The 20,102-nt window shown below is 38.9% G+C and overlaps 1 protein-coding gene across 1 annotated transcript in view; it reads right to left on the reverse strand.

Annotated features, from left to right (window-relative positions):
- The window catches only part of fbxw4 (F-box and WD repeat domain containing 4), a 113,524-nt gene that overhangs the window by 54,578 nt on the left and 38,844 nt on the right, over nt 1-20,102 (reverse strand). The window contains exon 6 of the mRNA XM_061963739.1: nt 1,644-1,709. Within this exon, the coding sequence (XP_061819723.1) occupies nt 1,644-1,709 (66 nt within the window). The remainder of the gene's footprint in view (nt 1-1,643; nt 1,710-20,102) is intronic.

Raw genomic sequence — 20,102 nt, forward strand, 5'->3', positions numbered from 1 at the left:
AATGGATATACCATATAAGTCTAAAATGTACATACTATTGGCTACAATAAGCTTGAAAAACAACTCAAAGATAAAAAAGTTCCTCATTGCTTTATTTTGAAAAAAAAAAAGTGCATCTAAATCACCTGTCAGAAGCGCGTCAGCAGCTGGTCGCGCACCTAAACAAGTTAAATCCCGGCAAAAGTAAGGAGAGAAAGTTAAAGAGAAAGGTATTTTAAGCTAATTAATGCATTTCTTGTTCCATCCAGTGTCCATCCATCCATTTTCTACCGCTTGTCCCTTTCGGGGTCGCGGGGGATGCTGCAGCCTCTCTCAGCTGCATTCGGGCGGAAGACGGGGTACACCCTGGACAAGTCGCCACCTCATCACAGGGCTAACACAGATCGACAGACAACATTCACACACTAGGGCCAATTTGTGTTGCCAATAAACCTAGCCCCAGGTGCATGTCTTTGGAGGTGGGAGGAAGCCGGAGTACCCGGAGGGAACCCACGCAATCACGGGGAGAACATGCAAACTCCACACAGAAAGATCCAGAGCCCGGGATTAAACTCAGGACCTTCGTATTGTGAGGCACATGCACTAACCCCTGTTTTACCGTGCTGCCTCCAGCCAGCGTAAACTACCCTAAATCTTTTGGCATTACTACCGTCAATAACGTCTAACTTTACGCCGTGTGCGTCTTCGAACCTCCGTTTGGATGTCTCTGTGTGGAGTTTGCACTTGTCCCTCTGAGTGTGTGGCTTTTTTCCAGGCACTACAGTTTCCCCCACATTCCAAAAATATGCATGTTATCTTAATTGGAGACTACAAATTGTCCATTGATATGAATTTTAGAGTGAAGGATTATCTACCTGTTCCCTGCAATTGGCAAAGCTAATTTGAGTTAGCTTATCTATGAGCTAGTCAATTGTATGTTACCATTAATCTAGCAGCATTAGAGCTCAACCTTCATACTGCATAATTGTATTGCTTTTTTCAGTTTATTCCATACTATCTTATTAATCCAACGTGATTACTACATGTATGTGCACTTCATGTGTATATACATGTATATTGTACTTTCTTTAGAGTGGTTAGTTTTAAAGTGACTTCTTTGTGAAGAATATCAACTAAACACCTTAAGTTATTTTTTCAGATTTAACTCAAAGGACTGTTTACATATTTGGCAAACTAAATTGCAACATTCAGGTAGGGCAGAACAAAGTGTAGCCTGTGTTACCTTTTACAATAAGCAGCAACAATTGAAATTGCATTGAACAAAGAGAGCCCAGTCTACTCCAATGAATTTCCTTGTGTTAAAGATGATTGTGATTCTGGTGATATAAGAAAAAAAGGTTAATATGAATATTTTAATGGTATTATTAATAACTATTAACACTTATGTGTTTTTAATTATACGTACATTTGTTTAGCATTTCTAAAGACAATATATGCATCATTGCAAATCAAAATGATCATGTCACATCTAATAGTGTCATATTGACCACGTCCCTCGCCACGCTCCTACTGCAATATACCTGTAGTGGCAATCAAGGGCAATTGCTATAGATAGTATAGAAAGTATATAATAGTCCCGAATACCCAGCTTGTGTTATCATGTATATCATTCATATTCATTCATTCAAAACTCATCACCTTACCTTTCAACATCCCAGATGCGAAGAGGGGACGAGTTCTCACAACATGCAGTGCCAGTTACAAAGGAGCTGCACACAAACACAAAGACTGTTACATATCAGTAAATATACAGATGCAGTCATATTTTTACCTGAGCAGGCCTACAAAATTATGCATTCAAATTAAGTCATTGAAAATAATAAAGTAGACTCTCCTTGTAGTGCTGCTGATTTATTTCTGCCAATCACAGATCTAAAGCTATAATTAGTTTCAGTTGAATACAGAAATACATGCAAGACAGTAAATAAGTGTTCAATTAATCATTACAGGTCCAAAATTAATATGACACTAATTCCCATAATATACAGTATGTGCAGTATATGGCTATTAATGTCTAGAGTACGCAATCGACTGTATGTATGTTTTAATCAAGGTATGTACATGTATATGTACACAAGTAGGGATGGAAGTTGGTAAGATTTTTACAATTCCGATTCTATTTTTGATTCTGCTTAATGAGTCAGTTCTTCTTTGATTCTCTCACCAATTCTCTTACAGATTCTCCTTGAGAATAAAGGATAACAAACTGGAGGTAAAGTTGGGGTGAGGTGTCGCCGCACAAAGTACTTCAGAATCACGTTTTAAATGCTTGACGCCATTTTTTAACTTTCTATCAGCAGCTATAGTGACCTTGAACTGTGGTTATTATAAATGTAAAATCTAATATTTTGACACTCTTGAGTTCCTCAGGAAATGGTCAGAGATTCTTCCGCTTGCTGTAAAGAAGTAGCTCTCTGTGTCTTCCCTACGTGTGTTGGTGGTGCTTTCATTTTTAGGTTTTCACAATTATTGTAGTGTCTAGTGCAGGGGTCCCCAAACTATGGCCCACAGGCCGTATCCACGGGCTGTACAAGTTATTATTAATATAATTTCTATTTTTAAACCTACCCTGTCCAGCTGATCAGGCAAATCATATTGTTTAATGTAGAAGCTCATATCTGCTATACAGATTTACTTTAAAAAACAGAAGTCTGAGATACTTCAGTGCTGTAGAGCCAAACAGAAATGGCTCTAAACCCTAAATGTTTTCAACCAGACTTTGCGTAGAAAAAGGGAGAAATATTTTTCTGAAATCATCAAACTCTTGTGTTCTGTTTGTACCAGTAAACAGATTAACAAACCCTCCATTTCCACATCGAAGTCCAATGAGTTTGCAACATTATTTCATGATAACGTTCAAGGCATTACAAAAATGCAATAATTCCTGGAAAATAAATAGCTACTCTGCAACCAGCTAGTCAACTAGAGCTGGCACATTTCACCCCCATCACTGACAAAACAGTTGAAGAAAGTCTGACAGTCTTGAGTCCATCAACATGCTGCCTTGATGAGTTACCCACTGGATTTCTGTGCTGAGCAGTTTGTTACCACAATTCACTCATCTAGTTAACATCTCACATCAGACCGGAATATTTCCTAAAGCCTTAAAAACTGCTGTCATTAAGCCCCTCCCAAAGAAGAGTAGTCTTGATGCGACAGTACTGAAGAACTATCGGCCCATATCAAACCTGCCATCATCGGGCAAAGTCCTACAAAAGTTGTATACCAACATCTTAGTGACTTTCTCCTGTCTAACAATGTGTTTGATATTTTCCTGTAAGGATTTAGGCCCCGCCACATTACTGAAACAGCTCTGATCAAGGTGACAAATGATATCCGCCTGAACACAGATGTAGGAAAAGTCTCAGTCTTGGCTCTGCTGGACCTGAGCGCTGACTTTGACACAGTTGACCATACTTAATAGAGGTTAAAAAACTGAGTGTGAATATCTGGTTCTGTTCTTAACTGGTTCAAGTCCTATCTCGATCACGGGACATACTTTGTTGAAATTGGTAACTGTCTCTGACCAAATGGCTATGACCTGTGGGGTTTCTTCGGGCTCAACTTTGGGGCCCCTGTTGCTCAACTTGTACATGCTGCCACTAGGTCAGCTAATACTCTGCTTCAATGTGTCCTATCACAACTATGCGGATGGCACTCAAATCTATGTGTCACAATACCCCACAGATTTTCTATGGGGCTAAGGTCAGGGGAGTTGGCGGGCCAATTTAGAACAGAAATACCATGGTCCGTAAACCAGGCACGGGTAGATTTTGCGCTGTGTGCAGGCGCCAAGTCCTGTTGGAACTTGAAATCTCCATCTCCATAGAGCAGGTCAGCAGCAGGAAGCATGAAGTGCTCTAAAACTTGCTGGTAGACGGCTGCGTTGACCCTGGATCTCAGGAAACAGAGTGGACCGACACCAGCAGATGACATGGCACCCCAAACCATCACTGATGGTGGAAACTTTACACTAGACTTCAGGCAACGTGGATCCTGTGCCTCTCCTGTCTTCCTCCAGACTCTGGGACCTCGATTTCCAAAGGAAATGCAAAATTTGCATGGTTGGGTGATGGTTTGGGGTGCCATGTCATCTGCTGGTGTCGGTCCACTCTGTTTCCTGAGATCCAGGGTCAACGCAGCCGTCTACCAGCAAGTTTTAGAGCACTTCATGCTTCCTGCTGCTGACCTGCTCTATGGAGATGGAGATTTCAAGTTCCAACAGGACTTGGCGCCTGCACACAGCGCAAAATCTACCCGTGCCTGGTTTACGGACCATGGTATTTCTGTTCTAAATTGGCCCGCCAACTCCCCTGACCTTAGCCCCATAGAAAATCTGTGGGGTATTGTGAAAAGGAAGATGCAGAATGCCAGACCCAAAAACGCAGAAGAGTTGAAGGCCACTTTCAGAGCAACCTGGGCTCTCATAACACCTGAGCAGTGCCAGAAACTCATCGACTCCATGCCACGCTGCATTAACGCTGTAATTGAGGCAAAAGGAGCTCCAACCAAGTATTGAGTATTGTACATGCTCATATTTTTCATTTTCATACTTTTCAGTTGGCCAACATTTCTAAAAATCCCTTTTTTGTATTAGCCTTAAGTAATATTCTAATTTTGTGACACACGGAATTTTGGATTTTCATTTGTTGCCACTTCAAATCATCAAAATTAAATGAAATAAACATTTGAATGCATCAGTCTGTGTGCAATGAATAAATATAATGTACAAGTTACACCTTTTGAATGCAATTACTGAAATAAATCAAGTTTTTCAAAATATTCTAATTTACTGGCTTTTACCTGTATATTGAGTCTGTGCACTCTTTATTTGTGTAACGCCGTTGGTCAATAATAACTGCTGTTGATCTCAGTTACCAGGTGGCAACAAGATTTTGTTATTTCAAAGTTAATGTTTTAAAAATAAACTCAAGACAACCCACGGGCTGTATTTTAAGGACTGATGAATTAGGCAATTATGGCATACCATGAGTTGAAGGCCTCAATGGGGTGCTAGGACCTTTGGGTCACCATAAAAATATATTTTGTTTAAAAAATAATGATAGTAAAATACAATATTCTACTGTAAACATAAACAAAATACAACATAAATTATTCTGACAATTACACAAAATATTCAGTAACAACTTTAACTAACAATTTACTACCAGAAATTAAAATGCTTACCTTTTTAAATACAGGGTTTTTATAGGTATCAACACATCTATTTTAATGCTTTTTAATGCCACTTAAAACAAAACCCGTGTCCGACCCCATAATGTTATGGTATATAATCAAAAGTTCACAAGTGTCTGTATACACACACTTGTAAGCATTTGAAAAAGATAATTTTGAATAGTTAAAACACTTACATCAACTGTTAGTATGTAGTGAATTATAAATGGCTTGGAAGACTCTTTCATCTGTGAATTTATTTGTATATCTAAATTTTTGTAGAAGCATCCAGTGTTCTGACTTTGTGCAAAGTAGACAACTGCCAATTAAAAGGTTCCGCCTGTCAATCATCATCACACTGTAACTTCAATCAAATGATCAAAGGGCAATTGCACTTAAGCTCTCTAAATAAACATCCAATTCTGAAATAGTTGATCAATATAATATACTCAGAAGTCATTTTTAAAATGTTATCTCTTTAAAACATGATGTAAAAATGCATATCCACTGAAAGTATGCTTTTTAATAGCCACAAACTGGGAGATACATTTTTTAAATCAGGATACAATTTTTTTTTTAATTGTTAAAAGGTTTTATGGAATAATACATGAACAGCGTACTAGGAATGCAAATGGTGAATGTTTTCAGACTTGGATGACTGATTTAAACATATTAGAAAAAAGCCAATAAGATGCATGAAAAACCAGATGAATCAATTTACCATCTTGAATAGATTGTATTTTACACCCTCTCCGTTGTTTAAAATGTGTACAGTAGATGGCAAGTTATGTATAAAGTCAGGCAGCTGAAGGAACTCTTATTCATTTGCTGTGGGAATGTCAGAAAATAAATTGTTTGACCATCCTAGTCCACCGTGAGGTGTCTGCTTCACGAGAGTTGCTAATGATAGCCAGGTTAGCTAATGTGTGTTGATCTGGATACAACTGAAATAAAGGAGTCATGCATGATCCTCATTAACATGCCATGGAGTCAGAGTTAAGGACTACACACCTACAGTGACCAAAGAACGGCAAAGATTGGGCCCCCAGAGCCGTTTGATTTCGCCATCCAGCAAAGTAGCCGCTATGCAGGCTGTGCGTTTCTTGCTTTCGAACCTTACAATACCTCTTGTATCCAGTTTAAAGCCACAGAAAGAAACATACAGACGTAGCAATTTATCAATGACTCCAAGGTTCTTAAGTTCATTTTCATCCATCGCTTTATGGATTGACGTATTGACTTTCGACCAACCCTACAATTGTATTACATTTTTATACCTTTGGACATCGCTTTTAATGCTTTTTATGCCATTTATGGCCTTCATTTTGGCAACATCCATTTAAAGTACCAGGAAGTGGAAAAACGAGTTGACTTTATATGCTTAATTGTGTTTCATTGTATTCATTAAACCATATCCAATTGTATTTACAATCTGCAAAGTATGTGAAAATATCGTCTAACATCACAAAATGCCATTAATTCAGCCAGCCATTTTGAATATTCCGCTCCGAACATCTTCGGTAATTTCCATAAATTGACGTTTGTTTAGCACTTAGCAATACTGCTACATGAAAGCGGGATCTGTTTAGCTAAGCTTCTAAAACTTGTAGCTCATCCTCCTTATATTTACGATCAAAAATATAAGTTTCAGATCATATTTTTTTCCAAAGTAATCATTATTGGCTCTCACAAAGTCTGCATGATTTGCATTGTTTTTGGTGATGAAGGGATCTGCGGTTTCTACCTCTACGCCCAGCGATGACGTGACTGGCTATCTCATTATCTCTCAAAATGGCTCGGGAATCTCAGTGAGATTGACACTATTTTGAGCATATCTGTTTCTTCGCAAACTTTGGAAGTCTTTCGGTGTCATACATCAGATACAGTATACATGGTAATAGATTCAATATAGAGGAGCACTTCATCCAGCAAGCAAATCAAGTCCCCCAATCTGTGCATTCTGCACTTTTGCAACAACGCACAATGCAACAATCAGCTATGAAAACTAACCATTATTTTGCTGAATAATATGTACAGCATATCTGTTTTTTTCAGAAAGAATACGCAATTTGTCAGAGGTTGTCTCGTCATGTAAAGCAAGAGAAGCATTCATTTCACATTTACAACTAATAATAGCAGGTTTTACTATGAGGCGGCAACATGATAGGCAGACATTGTTAGTCAGTTAATTAGCTGCAGTTCTAGCAGCTGATGACGGCCACAGGAATCGATAAGGGAATAATTTGCCAGTTTTGTTAATGATTGCCCTCTTGATGAATCAGAATACTGGGAACCGATTCTCCATAACAACCAGTTTTTGATTGTCATCTCTGCTTATGTGCGTCTATCAGCATGTACTGTATGTACACAGTTTGTGTTGGTTTGTATACAGTAAATGTATGTAAGCATGCACTGTATTTAGGTATGTGTGAATACAATATATGTATGTATTAATCCATTCATTTTCTATCGCTTTTCAACGGGTTAACAATGGGCAGCAGTCTCAGAAAAGAAGCTCAGAGTTCTCGGTCTTCGGCTATCTTCTCTAGTTCCACCGATGGGCATTTCCAGGTCAGCTGTGAAACATAATCCCTCCAGCCGCTAGATGGTAGATCTGGAACACCTAGATGTGCCTGACTGAGCCTATGACTGAGCTATTCCCAGATAATAACTACCTGAGATCAATGCCACCTTGATTTGAGCATACCAACTTTCTAACATCCCCCTGCCATCTTGATTGGACTGTGTTAACTTCCTAACATCTCCTGCCACTTTGATTGGGCTGTTAAAGGCCTACTAAAATGCGATTTTCTTATTTAAACGGGGATAGCAGGTCCATTCTATGTGTCATACTTGATTCATTTTCGCGATATCGCCATATTTTTGCTGAAAGTATTTAGTAGAGAACATCGACGATAAAGTTCGCAACTTTTGGTCGCTGATAAAAAAACTTTGTCTGTACCGGAAGTAGCAGACGAGTAGCGTGACGTCACAGGTTGTGGCGCTCCTCACATCTGCACTTTGTTTACAATCATGGCCACCAGCAGCGAGAGCGATTCGGACTGAGAAAGCGACGATTTCCCCATTAATTTGAGCGAGGATGAAAGATTCGTGGATGAGGAAAGTGAGAGTGAAGAACTAGAGGGCAGTGGGAGCGATTCAGATAGGGAAGATGCTGTGAGAGGCGGGTGGGACCTGATATTCAGCTGGGAATGACTAAAACAGTAAATAAACACAAGACATATATATATATATACTCTATTAGCCAAAACACAACCAGGCTTATATTTAATATGCCACAAATTAATCCCGCATAACAAACACCTCCCCCCTCCCGTCCATATAACCCGCCAATACAACTCAAACACCTACACAACACACTCAATCCCACAGCCCAAAGTACCGTTCACCTCCCCAAAGTTCATACAGCACATATATTTCCCCAAAGTCCCCAAAGTTACGTACGTGACATGCACATAGCGACACGCACGTACGGGCAAGCGATCAAATGTTTGGAAGCCGCAGCTGCATGCGTACTCACGGTACCGAGTCTGCGCATCCAACTCAAAGTCCTCCTGGTACGAGTCTCTGTTGTCCCAGTTCTCCACAGGCCAATGGTAAAGCTTGACTGTCATCTTTCGGGAATGTAAACAATGAAACACCGGCTGTGTTATCCGGCACAACAGTCAGGGGGTGCATTCTACGGCGGGGGTGCGTTATCCGGCACAACACCTGCCGCAATACACCGCTTCCCACCTACAGCTTTCTTCTTTGCTGTCTCCATTGTTCATTGGACAAATTGCAAAAGATTCACCAACACAGATGTCCAGAATACTGTGGAATTTTGCGATGAAAACAGACGACTTAATAGCTGGCCACCATGCTGTCCCAAAATGTCCTCTACAATCCGCGACGTCACGCGCTGACGTCATCATACCGAGACGTTTTCAGCAGGATATTTCGCGCAAAATTTAAAACTGCACTTTAGTAAGCTAACCCGGCCGTATTAGCATGTGTTGCAATGTTAAGATTTCATCATTGATATATGAACTATCAGACTGCGTGGTCGGTAGTAGTGGGTTTCAGTAGGCCTTTAAAGATATGTTTAATACAATGGCAGGTGATATTTCATAGTTAGTTAGTGCTAAGGAAGTGCTTATGGCGCCACATGTCTACTTGGTAAACAAATACTAGTCTTTGGCTCGCAGTGCAGGGGGCAAAATCTTTGGTGTTTTTTTTGTAAACAATTTGTGATGATTTGTAATACTGTACACCAGACAATAGGTGTAAGTAACATCACATAAATGTAATATGACGCCAAAGGTTAATAGAAATGTATAAAAAGAATATAATCTTTCATTAAAGAACACAAAACAAATATCTTTTGCACTTTTCTCACCTCAAAGAAAAAGGCGATCGGATAGTTTAGTGAGGACTTTGGCTCTGGTGGAGTGCCAACAATTGTTTATGTAGGACAGGAGTCTCCAAACATAAGGAGATCTAACAAAGGGCCACAGACCAAAAATTCTAAAGATACTAAAGATTTTGGAATTTTACACTATCAAACCAAGTATAATAAAAATAAATAATACAAAACAAAAAAAAGCCCAAATGTTAGCGTTAACATTTTTCTTTGTTCCATTACAACACACCTGCACGCTCTCTTATTCTACTTTTTGTTTTTTTGTTTCGTTTTAGTAATAATATTTTTAGAATGTTCAGCGGGTCATTAAAAAATAAAAAATAATTGATCTAAGACGTAGAAGTCGTAACAAGTTTTCCGTAAGTGAACATGCAGAAGGATCATTACTGCTGCCAGAGGGGGGCAGTGAGGAACGTCTCCTGCCCGAGTGAACTGGTCAAAGTTACACCGCCACCGACATGTCTGATTTTCGGCTGTCTCCATATCTGCGAACCTTATCTAGGAAAAGTTTAGCATATATTTACCTACTGTACATTCAATTGCTCTTAGTATCTTCATTCTGCCCCACTTATAGTTTTTATTTTTATTTGAAAACTGTATTTATTGTAGAATACATGCCAGGAGATTGTCCAGGGTGTACCCCGCCTTCAGCCTGAATGCAGCTGAGATAGGTTCCAGCACCCCCCCCCCCCCCAACCCCGAAAGGGACAAGCGGTAGAAAATGGACGGATGGATGGACATGCCAGGAGTTAGCAGTTGATTTCATTTTTTAAATCATGTAAAGCTGTCCAAGCAGTTATATGTTTTGTTCCATTACTGCACCCAAAATTGAGGCACGTACCAAAGCGTGATGCTGGTGTACGGTTACACTCTTATGCAGCACACATGCAAAAACAGGATGTACTAACGAACATATAGAAAAAGTTTGTCGTTCATTGTTTCCACGGCAATCATAACGCAAGCGTTTTGTTCTAAAATGAATGGCAAAAACTTTTTTAATTTGAAAATGGACTTGTCCAAACAGCTCCTTAATGTGGCAGAGATGCAGCTGTCAGGCCCGTTAGGCAGCGTGGCCCACTGGCAGGCCCCTGGTAATTAGTGTTGGGTAAACTCATTTAGGGCCCAAATGGGTCGGGTGGGGACGGGACCAGTACGCATGGTGAGTGACCTCTGACCCCGTTGACATAGGATACAATAGGGTTATGGTCACAATCACTATCTGGATCCTATTACTCTCCATTACTCACATTACTCACCCCTCAGTGGACTGTGTGTCTGGGGGAGGCAGGGTGGGACACCCCTGCCTTACAATGAAAGAATTACTAAGCCTTTATGTCCCCTTTCTGCTGCACCCATTTGAAGCACCAAACAAGTCTGATCAGGGTCAGAGCTTGCACTGATATTATAGCTGCAAAGGTCAGGGCCTCTCTCGCTAAATGTGGGGCAGGTGCCCCCCCATAAACACACACACATGATGAAGTATCCTAATTTCACTTTTCATCGCTATTATCAGTCTGTGCCTCCACTACCGTTTGTGTGATTTCAACATAATTTGTGCTCAAGTTGCACAAACTGAATACACACACACACACACATGCACAGACAAAATTCACACTTATTCACACAATTGAATACAGACAACATTGACATATTTAAGCAAAACCTGCAGTGGGACATTAAGAAGGCTTCTTGGTACTACACTCAGTACAGTAAGATGCACATACTGTATTCATTACATTTTTATACTGATTCAAATTTAATTAGATTCATGTTTTGGAATAATATGAGTACACAGGAAACAAATTGTTCAATAATTTATTTTAAAGCAAAATAACATAAATGAACAGAATACAATTACGGTAATAACTTTACACCTTAGGAGCCGCTACAGTGAGGCAATCTCTTGAATGAGTTACCTTTCCTCATGCAACCCTGGCTAGGGCTAGAACTTGTCACTGACTGCTCTTGTAAAGTCTACAATATTTTTTACTCCCTTTCAAACTACCAAGTGAAATACATTTTAAATGTACAATTAAATAAATAAATTTGACAATTACAAAACAAATTATTTTTAATGGATTGTTGACAGTGCATTGCAATGTGTCTGCTGCACTTTTTACTCAAATAGTGTATATATCATTATTACAACAAGTACAGTACATTTCTTTCCCAATCTCCTATACAAAATAATTTGGTTATGGAAATGTTTACTCTGGTTGCACAAAATCCTTGGCATTGCCATGACTGGGACTTACTAGAATTGCAGTCACGTTTACTTATTACAGGGTATCTGCAGGAATTAACAAGTAATATTCAAGACTTGTGAAAACTCTTTAAAGACCCATTTCACATCAAAAGGGTATAAAAAAAATACAAAAACATACAGCAAAATGGAAGGCCCAAAATTACTGGCAAATAACAGTATATGCATTTATATAGACTGCTCCTTCACAATCAAGATTCCAATGTTTCATGCCCAATGTTCCAAGTTTCCTTGCAGAAGGTTTATTGTGCTTGTAATATGCTTCAATCCACCGGTTGTGACCATGCATTATACTGATTTTAAGCCATATTAGTGATCATGGGCGCATCTATTTTACACAAACGATTTATGTGGGCTTTTGTAATCGCCGCTGCTAGCGATGCTCCCCTGTGATGTATGCCGTATGCACACAACAAACTCACTGTTTGTAATGTAAATTCTGACCGGGCTGCAAAGGTAGTTAGTCCTCAAAAATAGAAAAAACAGACTGAAGTGCATGCATTTGTTCAAAATAAAATGAATGTTAATACCAGGGGTGTGACGGTACAGAATCCTTACAATTCGGAACGTACCTCAGTATTTCGGTCATGGTTCGGTTCATGCAAAACATGTGGGGCCACTTTGATACAACGTGTGCATTAAAGATGCTAAAACCAATCCAATTTATGTGAATATACTGTATTATAAGCTATATACAAGCTTTGTATCATAAGTGAACAAAGAAAATTACTGTAATATCAAAAAATACATCTCCATAATATTTTATTTTTTAGAACAAGCCTAGAGCAAATGAAATACAAACTTTGTGTGAAATATGACCCACAAGCTGCACTTTGGACACCATTTTTACAGTGTTTCTTTTAAGGCAAGTGCAACAGGAAGAGCTTAAACTAGTATGAATGTTTATTTCCTAATGTACATAATTAGTTCCATCATTTTGTGACGTTCTTCATCTCTACTGAACAATGACGGCACACCTCTTTTATCTTATGCACTCGACTTTGTCCATTTATGTATTTCATGGGTGGTAACAGGTGCAAAGTACTTCAAGGGAAGGGAGTGGAGCTAGGAGGCAGGGCTGGTATCTGTGTTCTACCAACAGGATCCCTAAGTGCAGCGCCTTCACTCACGACCAGCATGGCACATCAGCTGACGTGCACAAGACTGGGTGCACTTCATTGTTTTCGTCCTACTAAATCTCTGCTTCCATGCCAAAGGCCTCAACTTTTCATCTGTTTTAGGCAGACTACTTCTTGTCCCTCACTTAAAATGTGTAACATGGGAAAGCTGTCCCAAACAGTTGGCTCCATAATGGAAACTCACAAATGCAATGTAAAACCTTCCCAAATTCCATGTAAGACATTTTATGAGATTTTAAGAGAATTTTAGACATTTTAAGGCCCTTATTTCAAACAACATTTTAAGACTTTTTAAGACACCACAGATGACTAGCACATGCTGCAGCATGTGTGACATCATGTTTTATGCAGATACGAGCCACTTCACAGACCCATTTAGTACATAACTGTATATCTGTGTGGAGTTTGCATGTTCTCCCCGTGACTGCGTGGGTTCCCTCCGGGTACTCCGGCTTCCTCCCATCTCCAAAAACATGCACCTGGGGATAGGTTGATTGGCAACACTAAATTGGCCCTAGTGTGTGAATGTGAGTGTGAATGTTGTCTGTCTATCTGTGTTGGCCCTGCGATGAGATGGCGACTTGTCCAGGGTGTACCCCGCCTTCCGCCCGATTGTAGCTGAGATAGGCTCCAGCGCCCCCCGCGACCCCAAAGGGAATAAGCGGTAGAAAATGGATGGATGGATGTATATATATTTTTTTGTAATGTGAACAAATTGGTAATTTTTTAAAAATTGGCTTTAACAACAAATCCTAATCAGGCATCATACCCTGCAGCCTTTGTTGACTTCTTTTTAAATGAGGACATTTCAAACAATTCTTCTCTTAAAAAGACAATGCATATGCAAAAAACAAAGTGTGACTAACCTACAACCAATGACACATGAATGCTCACATCCCCACTGTGTGGAGGCATTTGGCTCTGGGCTTCAAGGAGCTGTTAAAATGTTGTCCGCTGACCCCCCAATCCCATCACCTCTGTAGGAAAGAGGGTTGTTAATTTGTTGCGCTTGACCCCGGGCTTTGTGCCTGACGTGTATCCAGTTTGTAAAAGCTGCTTTTATCTGCTTTCTAAATATGTCTGGGCTCAAAGGGTTATGATGCTTTTATATTGTTCACAGAGGAAGACAATGGCTGGAGGGTGCAACTGAACCCCCACTGACACCCTCTCACATGCACAGACACACACGCCTCCCTCATTGAAACCCTTTTTGGCTAAAACGTCGACAAAAGTCATATCCAAAGTAGGAGTAGAGGCATGTCGTTGGGATCTTTTGAACACAAACAAGAATATTTTTTTCAAAATGTGTTTAAGTGGTACTGACAAATAAGATATTTTTTTGGATTTGTATTGATTTGTTGTACCTATTTAATGTGCCTTTTAAAGTAACTGGTTTGGAGGTATGCACTGAAAAACATGATGGGGTCATAGTTTCAACCCTTACCTAATCCTATTTTAATTTTGACAATGATACTACAAAAATGAAGCATTTTAAAGTTACGATAAGGCGCTCCATCTGGTGATTCTTGTTTACACTTCATTCATTAATCCATCCTTCCATGCAAACAAAACTCTATAGCTTCCTGACATTATCTTGTCTTTTAACACACTTTTGGTGCAATGTTGATGCACAGTCCACATTGCATGCTGTATTACGCAGGAGTTCCTAGCATTTATGATAAAAGTCCACCCATTAAGCAGCATATTAATGTTTTCACAAAGTCATTGGCTATTTAATGCAGCAATCATCATTATGATTTGATGCAATTTGTTTGAGCTATGTACATTAGAAGGGAGATTGGCACTTTTTTACAGAAGTTGATTTCTTGTTGAACCACAGTAGACACAGTAATTGGCTATTGAGTGGAGTGAGGTGTCAGTCAAAAGGTTAATGCTCAGACATGTTTAGTTGTGGCCAATGCATCCAAGCTCAACAAATTGATCAATTAATCAATACGTGGATGATATAAATATTTGATGAAAATTATGGAAGTGTTTAGCAGTGTTTTTGTTTTTATATATGTATGATCTGGTGGAGACTGACATTTACTGGATCATTGCTAACAGGACAACAGGATCTTTGTTGTACTTTTCTACTTGATTTACTTCACTACTTTGAGTTTCAGTCACGTTTATGTTTTCCACTGGTCTAGAAGTAGCCTTAAATGAGCATGCTTGGAATGGCATAAATCTAATCTATGTAAACTAAGCTTTTCAACAACACAAAACACACCTAAACATTCAAACAATGGGCAACAAAAAAACCTTGGCTTCGCCAGAAAAATAGTTCAAGTCAAGAAGTTGGGGCGGCGTTGTTCAGACGGTAAAGAAATCATCCAGAAACTGAAGTGTTTTTGGTGAGAATCCAGTTTTTGCCATCCTCGTCACTACCGTTGCGTGCTTGGACAAGACACTTCACCCACTTGTGTATGAACATTTGTAGCAGGACTCCCTTGAAGACTACATTCTTAATCTAAATGGGACTTCCTTGTATAAATAAAGGTAAAAAAACAAAAAACATTTCATAGTAGGGCTGTCAAAATTAACGCAGAATGCAGAATAATCCATCATCATTATTACTCAGATTAAACATTTTAACCCATCTACAGCACATAATGAGTCAAAATCCCAGAACAGTTTCTGGCAATACAATTAAATTCAATGGAATCAAAAATAAAAATGTACAGCAATTCAACATAGATACACATATTATAATATATACAATATTATAATATCAGGCACTGTTCTTTAACAAAAGTCTGCTAAGAATGGAGCACGTTTCTGCCTATAACAAGGAAAAACAAGTTTTTTATCTATTAAAGCCATATCCTATTGTATATAAAATCTGCAAAGTATGTGAAAATACCATCTATATATCACTAAATGCCACAAATTCTGTCAGCCATTTTGAATATTCCGCTTCGTACGTCTTCGGTAATTTCCTTAGACTGACGTCACAAGAGTTACACTTCTGTACCATAGTATCAGATCAGTCATACTAGAAATACGCAAAAATTAGAGAGAGATGTCTGTCTCATGTCTATCATTCACAATCCCTATATAAAACATGAACACTGCATTCTAAGTAGTAAATAAATAAATACATCACTAATCTGTCAATGGGGGTTCTCTATTTCGCCCACAAAACCCTCTAAATAACCATCCAAAAACCGCCAACAATACTCTTCATACATATCGTGACCTGAATATTAACCAAATATTAGCGGTGTTGTTATTATAAGTGCTAATGCAGACAAAACATTTTTTAGCAGCGGATTGATAACACACAGAAAAGTAGACTTCTGATGCTTTACAGTGAGCTGGCTACAATGTCCTGCTGCTCCCACATCATTGTGTCTTGGCTCGTCAGTTATTCTAGTTTATAAATCATGCCTCCCGTCTAGATATTAGGAGGATTTGGCCATGAATCTAGAAGTGACGTGACTGGCTCGCTCATTATCTCTCAAAATGGCTCGGGAATCTCTGTGAGATTGATACTATTTTGATCATATCTATTTACTTGCAAACTTTGTAAGTCTTTCAGTGTCATAATCAGATATATATGATAATAGCTTCAATTTAGAGGCAACTTGTTTTTCCATTCTGCTGGTACTTTAAAAAAAACCTCCAAACACCTCCATTAAAGGGGAACATTATCACAATTTCAGAAGGGTTAAAACCATTAAAAATCAGTTCTCAGTGGCTTATTTTATTTTTCGAAGTTTTTTTCAAAATTTTACCCATTACGCAATATCCCTAAAAAAAGCTTCAAAGTGCCTGATTTTAACCATCGTTATATACACCCGTCCATTTTCCTGTGATGTCACACAGTGATGCCAATACAAACAAACAGCAAGGTATAGCGACATTAGCTCGGATTCAGACTCGGATTTCAGCGGCTTAACACTGTCTGATAAGATAATTACTAACAACTATGAACTAGGTTTACAGCATATGAAATACATTTGGCAACAACATGCACTTTGAGAGTGCAGACGCCCATTTCAGGCGCGCTAAGAACATACATTTTTCCACGATTTCAGCACTCAGGTTAACCATACCTAAATAGACACAAAATACTGCAAGACTACCCGAATGTACTTGAATGATTGAAAAAAAGAAATGTTTTTAAGCTAAATTATTGGTAAACACAGTTTATGTATAATAATTTACATAAAACCGCAAGTAATGAATAAAGTTTTCATCAATTAATATATTCTGTAGACCTACCCTCATCCGTTCTCTTTTCCTGAAAGCTGATCTGTCCAGTTTTGGAGTTGATGTCAGCAGGCCAGGGAAGTTAGGGTCGATATTCTTCCCTTGATCATCTTCGGTGGCATAAGGGACGGTGTGAGCCAAGACATCCAGGGGGTTTAGCTCGCTCGTCTGCGGGAACAAACTGCCGCCATTGCTTGCCGTGCTACCGAGGTCCGTTGTCCCTGAATAGCTCACACACTCCGGCAGATTCAATGGGGGTCTGGCGGCAGATTTCTTTGACTTTATCGTTGGAAATGCATCTGCTTTGAGTGTCGCAGGATATCCACACATTCTTGCCATTTCTGTCGTAGCATAGCTTTCGTTGGTAAAGTTTGCGTAACAAACGACTGACCATTTCGTCGGCTTTCCCCACACCCTCGTATTTTGAACAAATTTCGTCCAATTTCTTGCCACTTTCGCATCTTTGGGCCACTGGTGCAACTTGAATCCGTCCCTGTTCGTGTTGTTACACCTTCCGACAACACACCGACGAAAGTGAGAAAATGGCGGATTGCTTACCGATGTGACGTCACAAAGTGACGTCATCGCTCCGAGAGCGAATAATAGAAAGGCGTTTAACTCACCAAAATTCACCCATTTAGAGTTCGGAAATTGGTTAAAAAAATATATGGTCTTTTTTCTGCAACATCAAGGTATATATTGACGCTTACATAGGTCTGGTGATAATGTTCCCCTTTAAGGTTTTATAAACATACTATGAGTATATATGTAATGTACTAACAGGCAATTTTATAATAACATTTAATATTTACGTATTTTGATCATTTTAAACATACGCGGCGCATTAATTTCAAAAACACATTACAACATTTACTTTTTTTTAACAGCATTACTGATTATTACTCACTTCAGACTTTATGAGAGCCAACAAACAATAAAACATCACTTACTGTGCAATGTCTGCTGTCATTAAGATGCCGACTGCTAGGATGTTCATATATCCCCGTTTAGAAGAAAAATGACTCATAATCCTCAAAGAAAAGGGTCGGTGAAGCAAATTTGTCGGAATACGTCCTCAGCCTTCTTCTATCCAGGTGAGAGGCATGATTTATGATCAAGAATAAACTTCCAGCAAGGAGACACCTCACCAATCGATCATGTTGAAATTGTACACAAGCTTGTGATCACGGCGCCGTTATTGTTTGTGTACATTAGCGTTTATAATAACAAATACCACTTATACTTGGTTAATATTCAAATCACGAAATATAAATTGTTAGCAGTTTTTGAATGGTTATTTATTGGATTTTATGGGCGAAATAGAGGACCACCCATTGGCTCCGCTGTAAGAGGACTTCTATTTATGTTCATTTACAAATTAGAATGCATTAAAAAATATACATCGTTGACGTGTCTTTCATTTTGATTGTGAACTATCAGCAAAATTCCCCCCAAAAAACTGCAGTTCCCCTTTTAAAGGGGACCTATTATACAAAACCAACTTTTCTTACCTATTGGTACCTGTTTTTGTGTATTTGGGATCTGCATAAGTCTCGGAAATGTGAAATTAAACCATGGAGGCATGCTGGAAATATTTATATAACAATCTTGCATTCTTCCGTACTTCCTTCAAACGAGCCATTTAGAATTTACTTCTTTAAATAAGACGCCTACAAAACGGTTGAGACAGAAAGCAGCTTGAAGATGGTCTGTGAAACATAATCTATGTAAAATTTTGACCAAAGAACCACCATTACATGTTACGTAGACCACAATGAAGTGTTTTAAATGTAGAAAAAAAATTATATGACCCCTTTTCTCCATTCTATAGTTTATACCACATACAAAAACACTTAATGTCGTCAGTGTTGTGCAAACAAATGTTTTAAATACCGTTTATTCCTATAACTGTATTTCTCCTCTCCTGTTAAGAAGAATTGTTGTACATTTTGGTAGTCTGGTATTGCTTGCTTTGAACATTATCTTTGCGGTTTGAAAATGTACAATATCTGTAAATAACAGTTTTTCTTTTAGAGTTAATGAACACAGAATTTGTATGTTCTCAATATCAAGCCTAAGGGTCATCTTAACTGCTCTATTCTGCAGTAGTTTTGTAATTGTTTCCCAGTCTCTCCACACAACAACTCAGGTATGGTAACAGTTTAAGTTTGCATATATTCATATCAATTTGATGATGTTAAGTAGAAATTGGCAAACACATGCATAGACATAAACAATCACTTTGGCTGGCTCCCACACTGCTCTGCATGGACACACACATCCACATACGCCCACCCCAGGCCCTGTTGTTCCATCCCCACCCCCTGTGGCCCTTTTGGCTTCTGTTTGTGTCTCCTTGTGTGTAAGGTCACCAGGACATTCCTCAACTGGCCCCTCAGTTGTGTTCAGCCGGCTGGAACAGACTCGTACCATCAACACCATATGCACTAGACACACACACTAATAGGAGACGGCCGGCAGTCAAACTAACTTATAAAGGACCCTGAAAAATACATATGATTTTTTAAATATATATATGTATATTTTTTTTTACACGTTTTTGGGAAACACTTTGATATTTCAATTATAATCATTCTAATAGGACAATAATATGGCAAAGGAATACATACAGATAGTTGTAACATAAATACGAATATAGTAACTGGCTTTGGGAAATGGAAGTACTGAAGTATATTTAGAAGTGTCATTTAGAGTATGAGTCTTGGAGCTGGTGAACCAGTGAAAGGAGATCTACATGTGTTGTTAGGGACTGGAGGAGCATGAAATGGAAATTTGAATCAACTGGAGAAAGAGCTTCAGTGATCACACAGCTTTCGGTTTCTCAACATGGTGTGGGAGTGACGCTCATTAGTACAATGCACTG

The sequence above is a fragment of the Nerophis lumbriciformis genome, linkage group LG02, assembly GCF_033978685.3.
Source record: "Nerophis lumbriciformis linkage group LG02, RoL_Nlum_v2.1, whole genome shotgun sequence".
NCBI classification, from domain to species: domain Eukaryota; kingdom Metazoa; phylum Chordata; class Actinopteri; order Syngnathiformes; family Syngnathidae; genus Nerophis; species Nerophis lumbriciformis.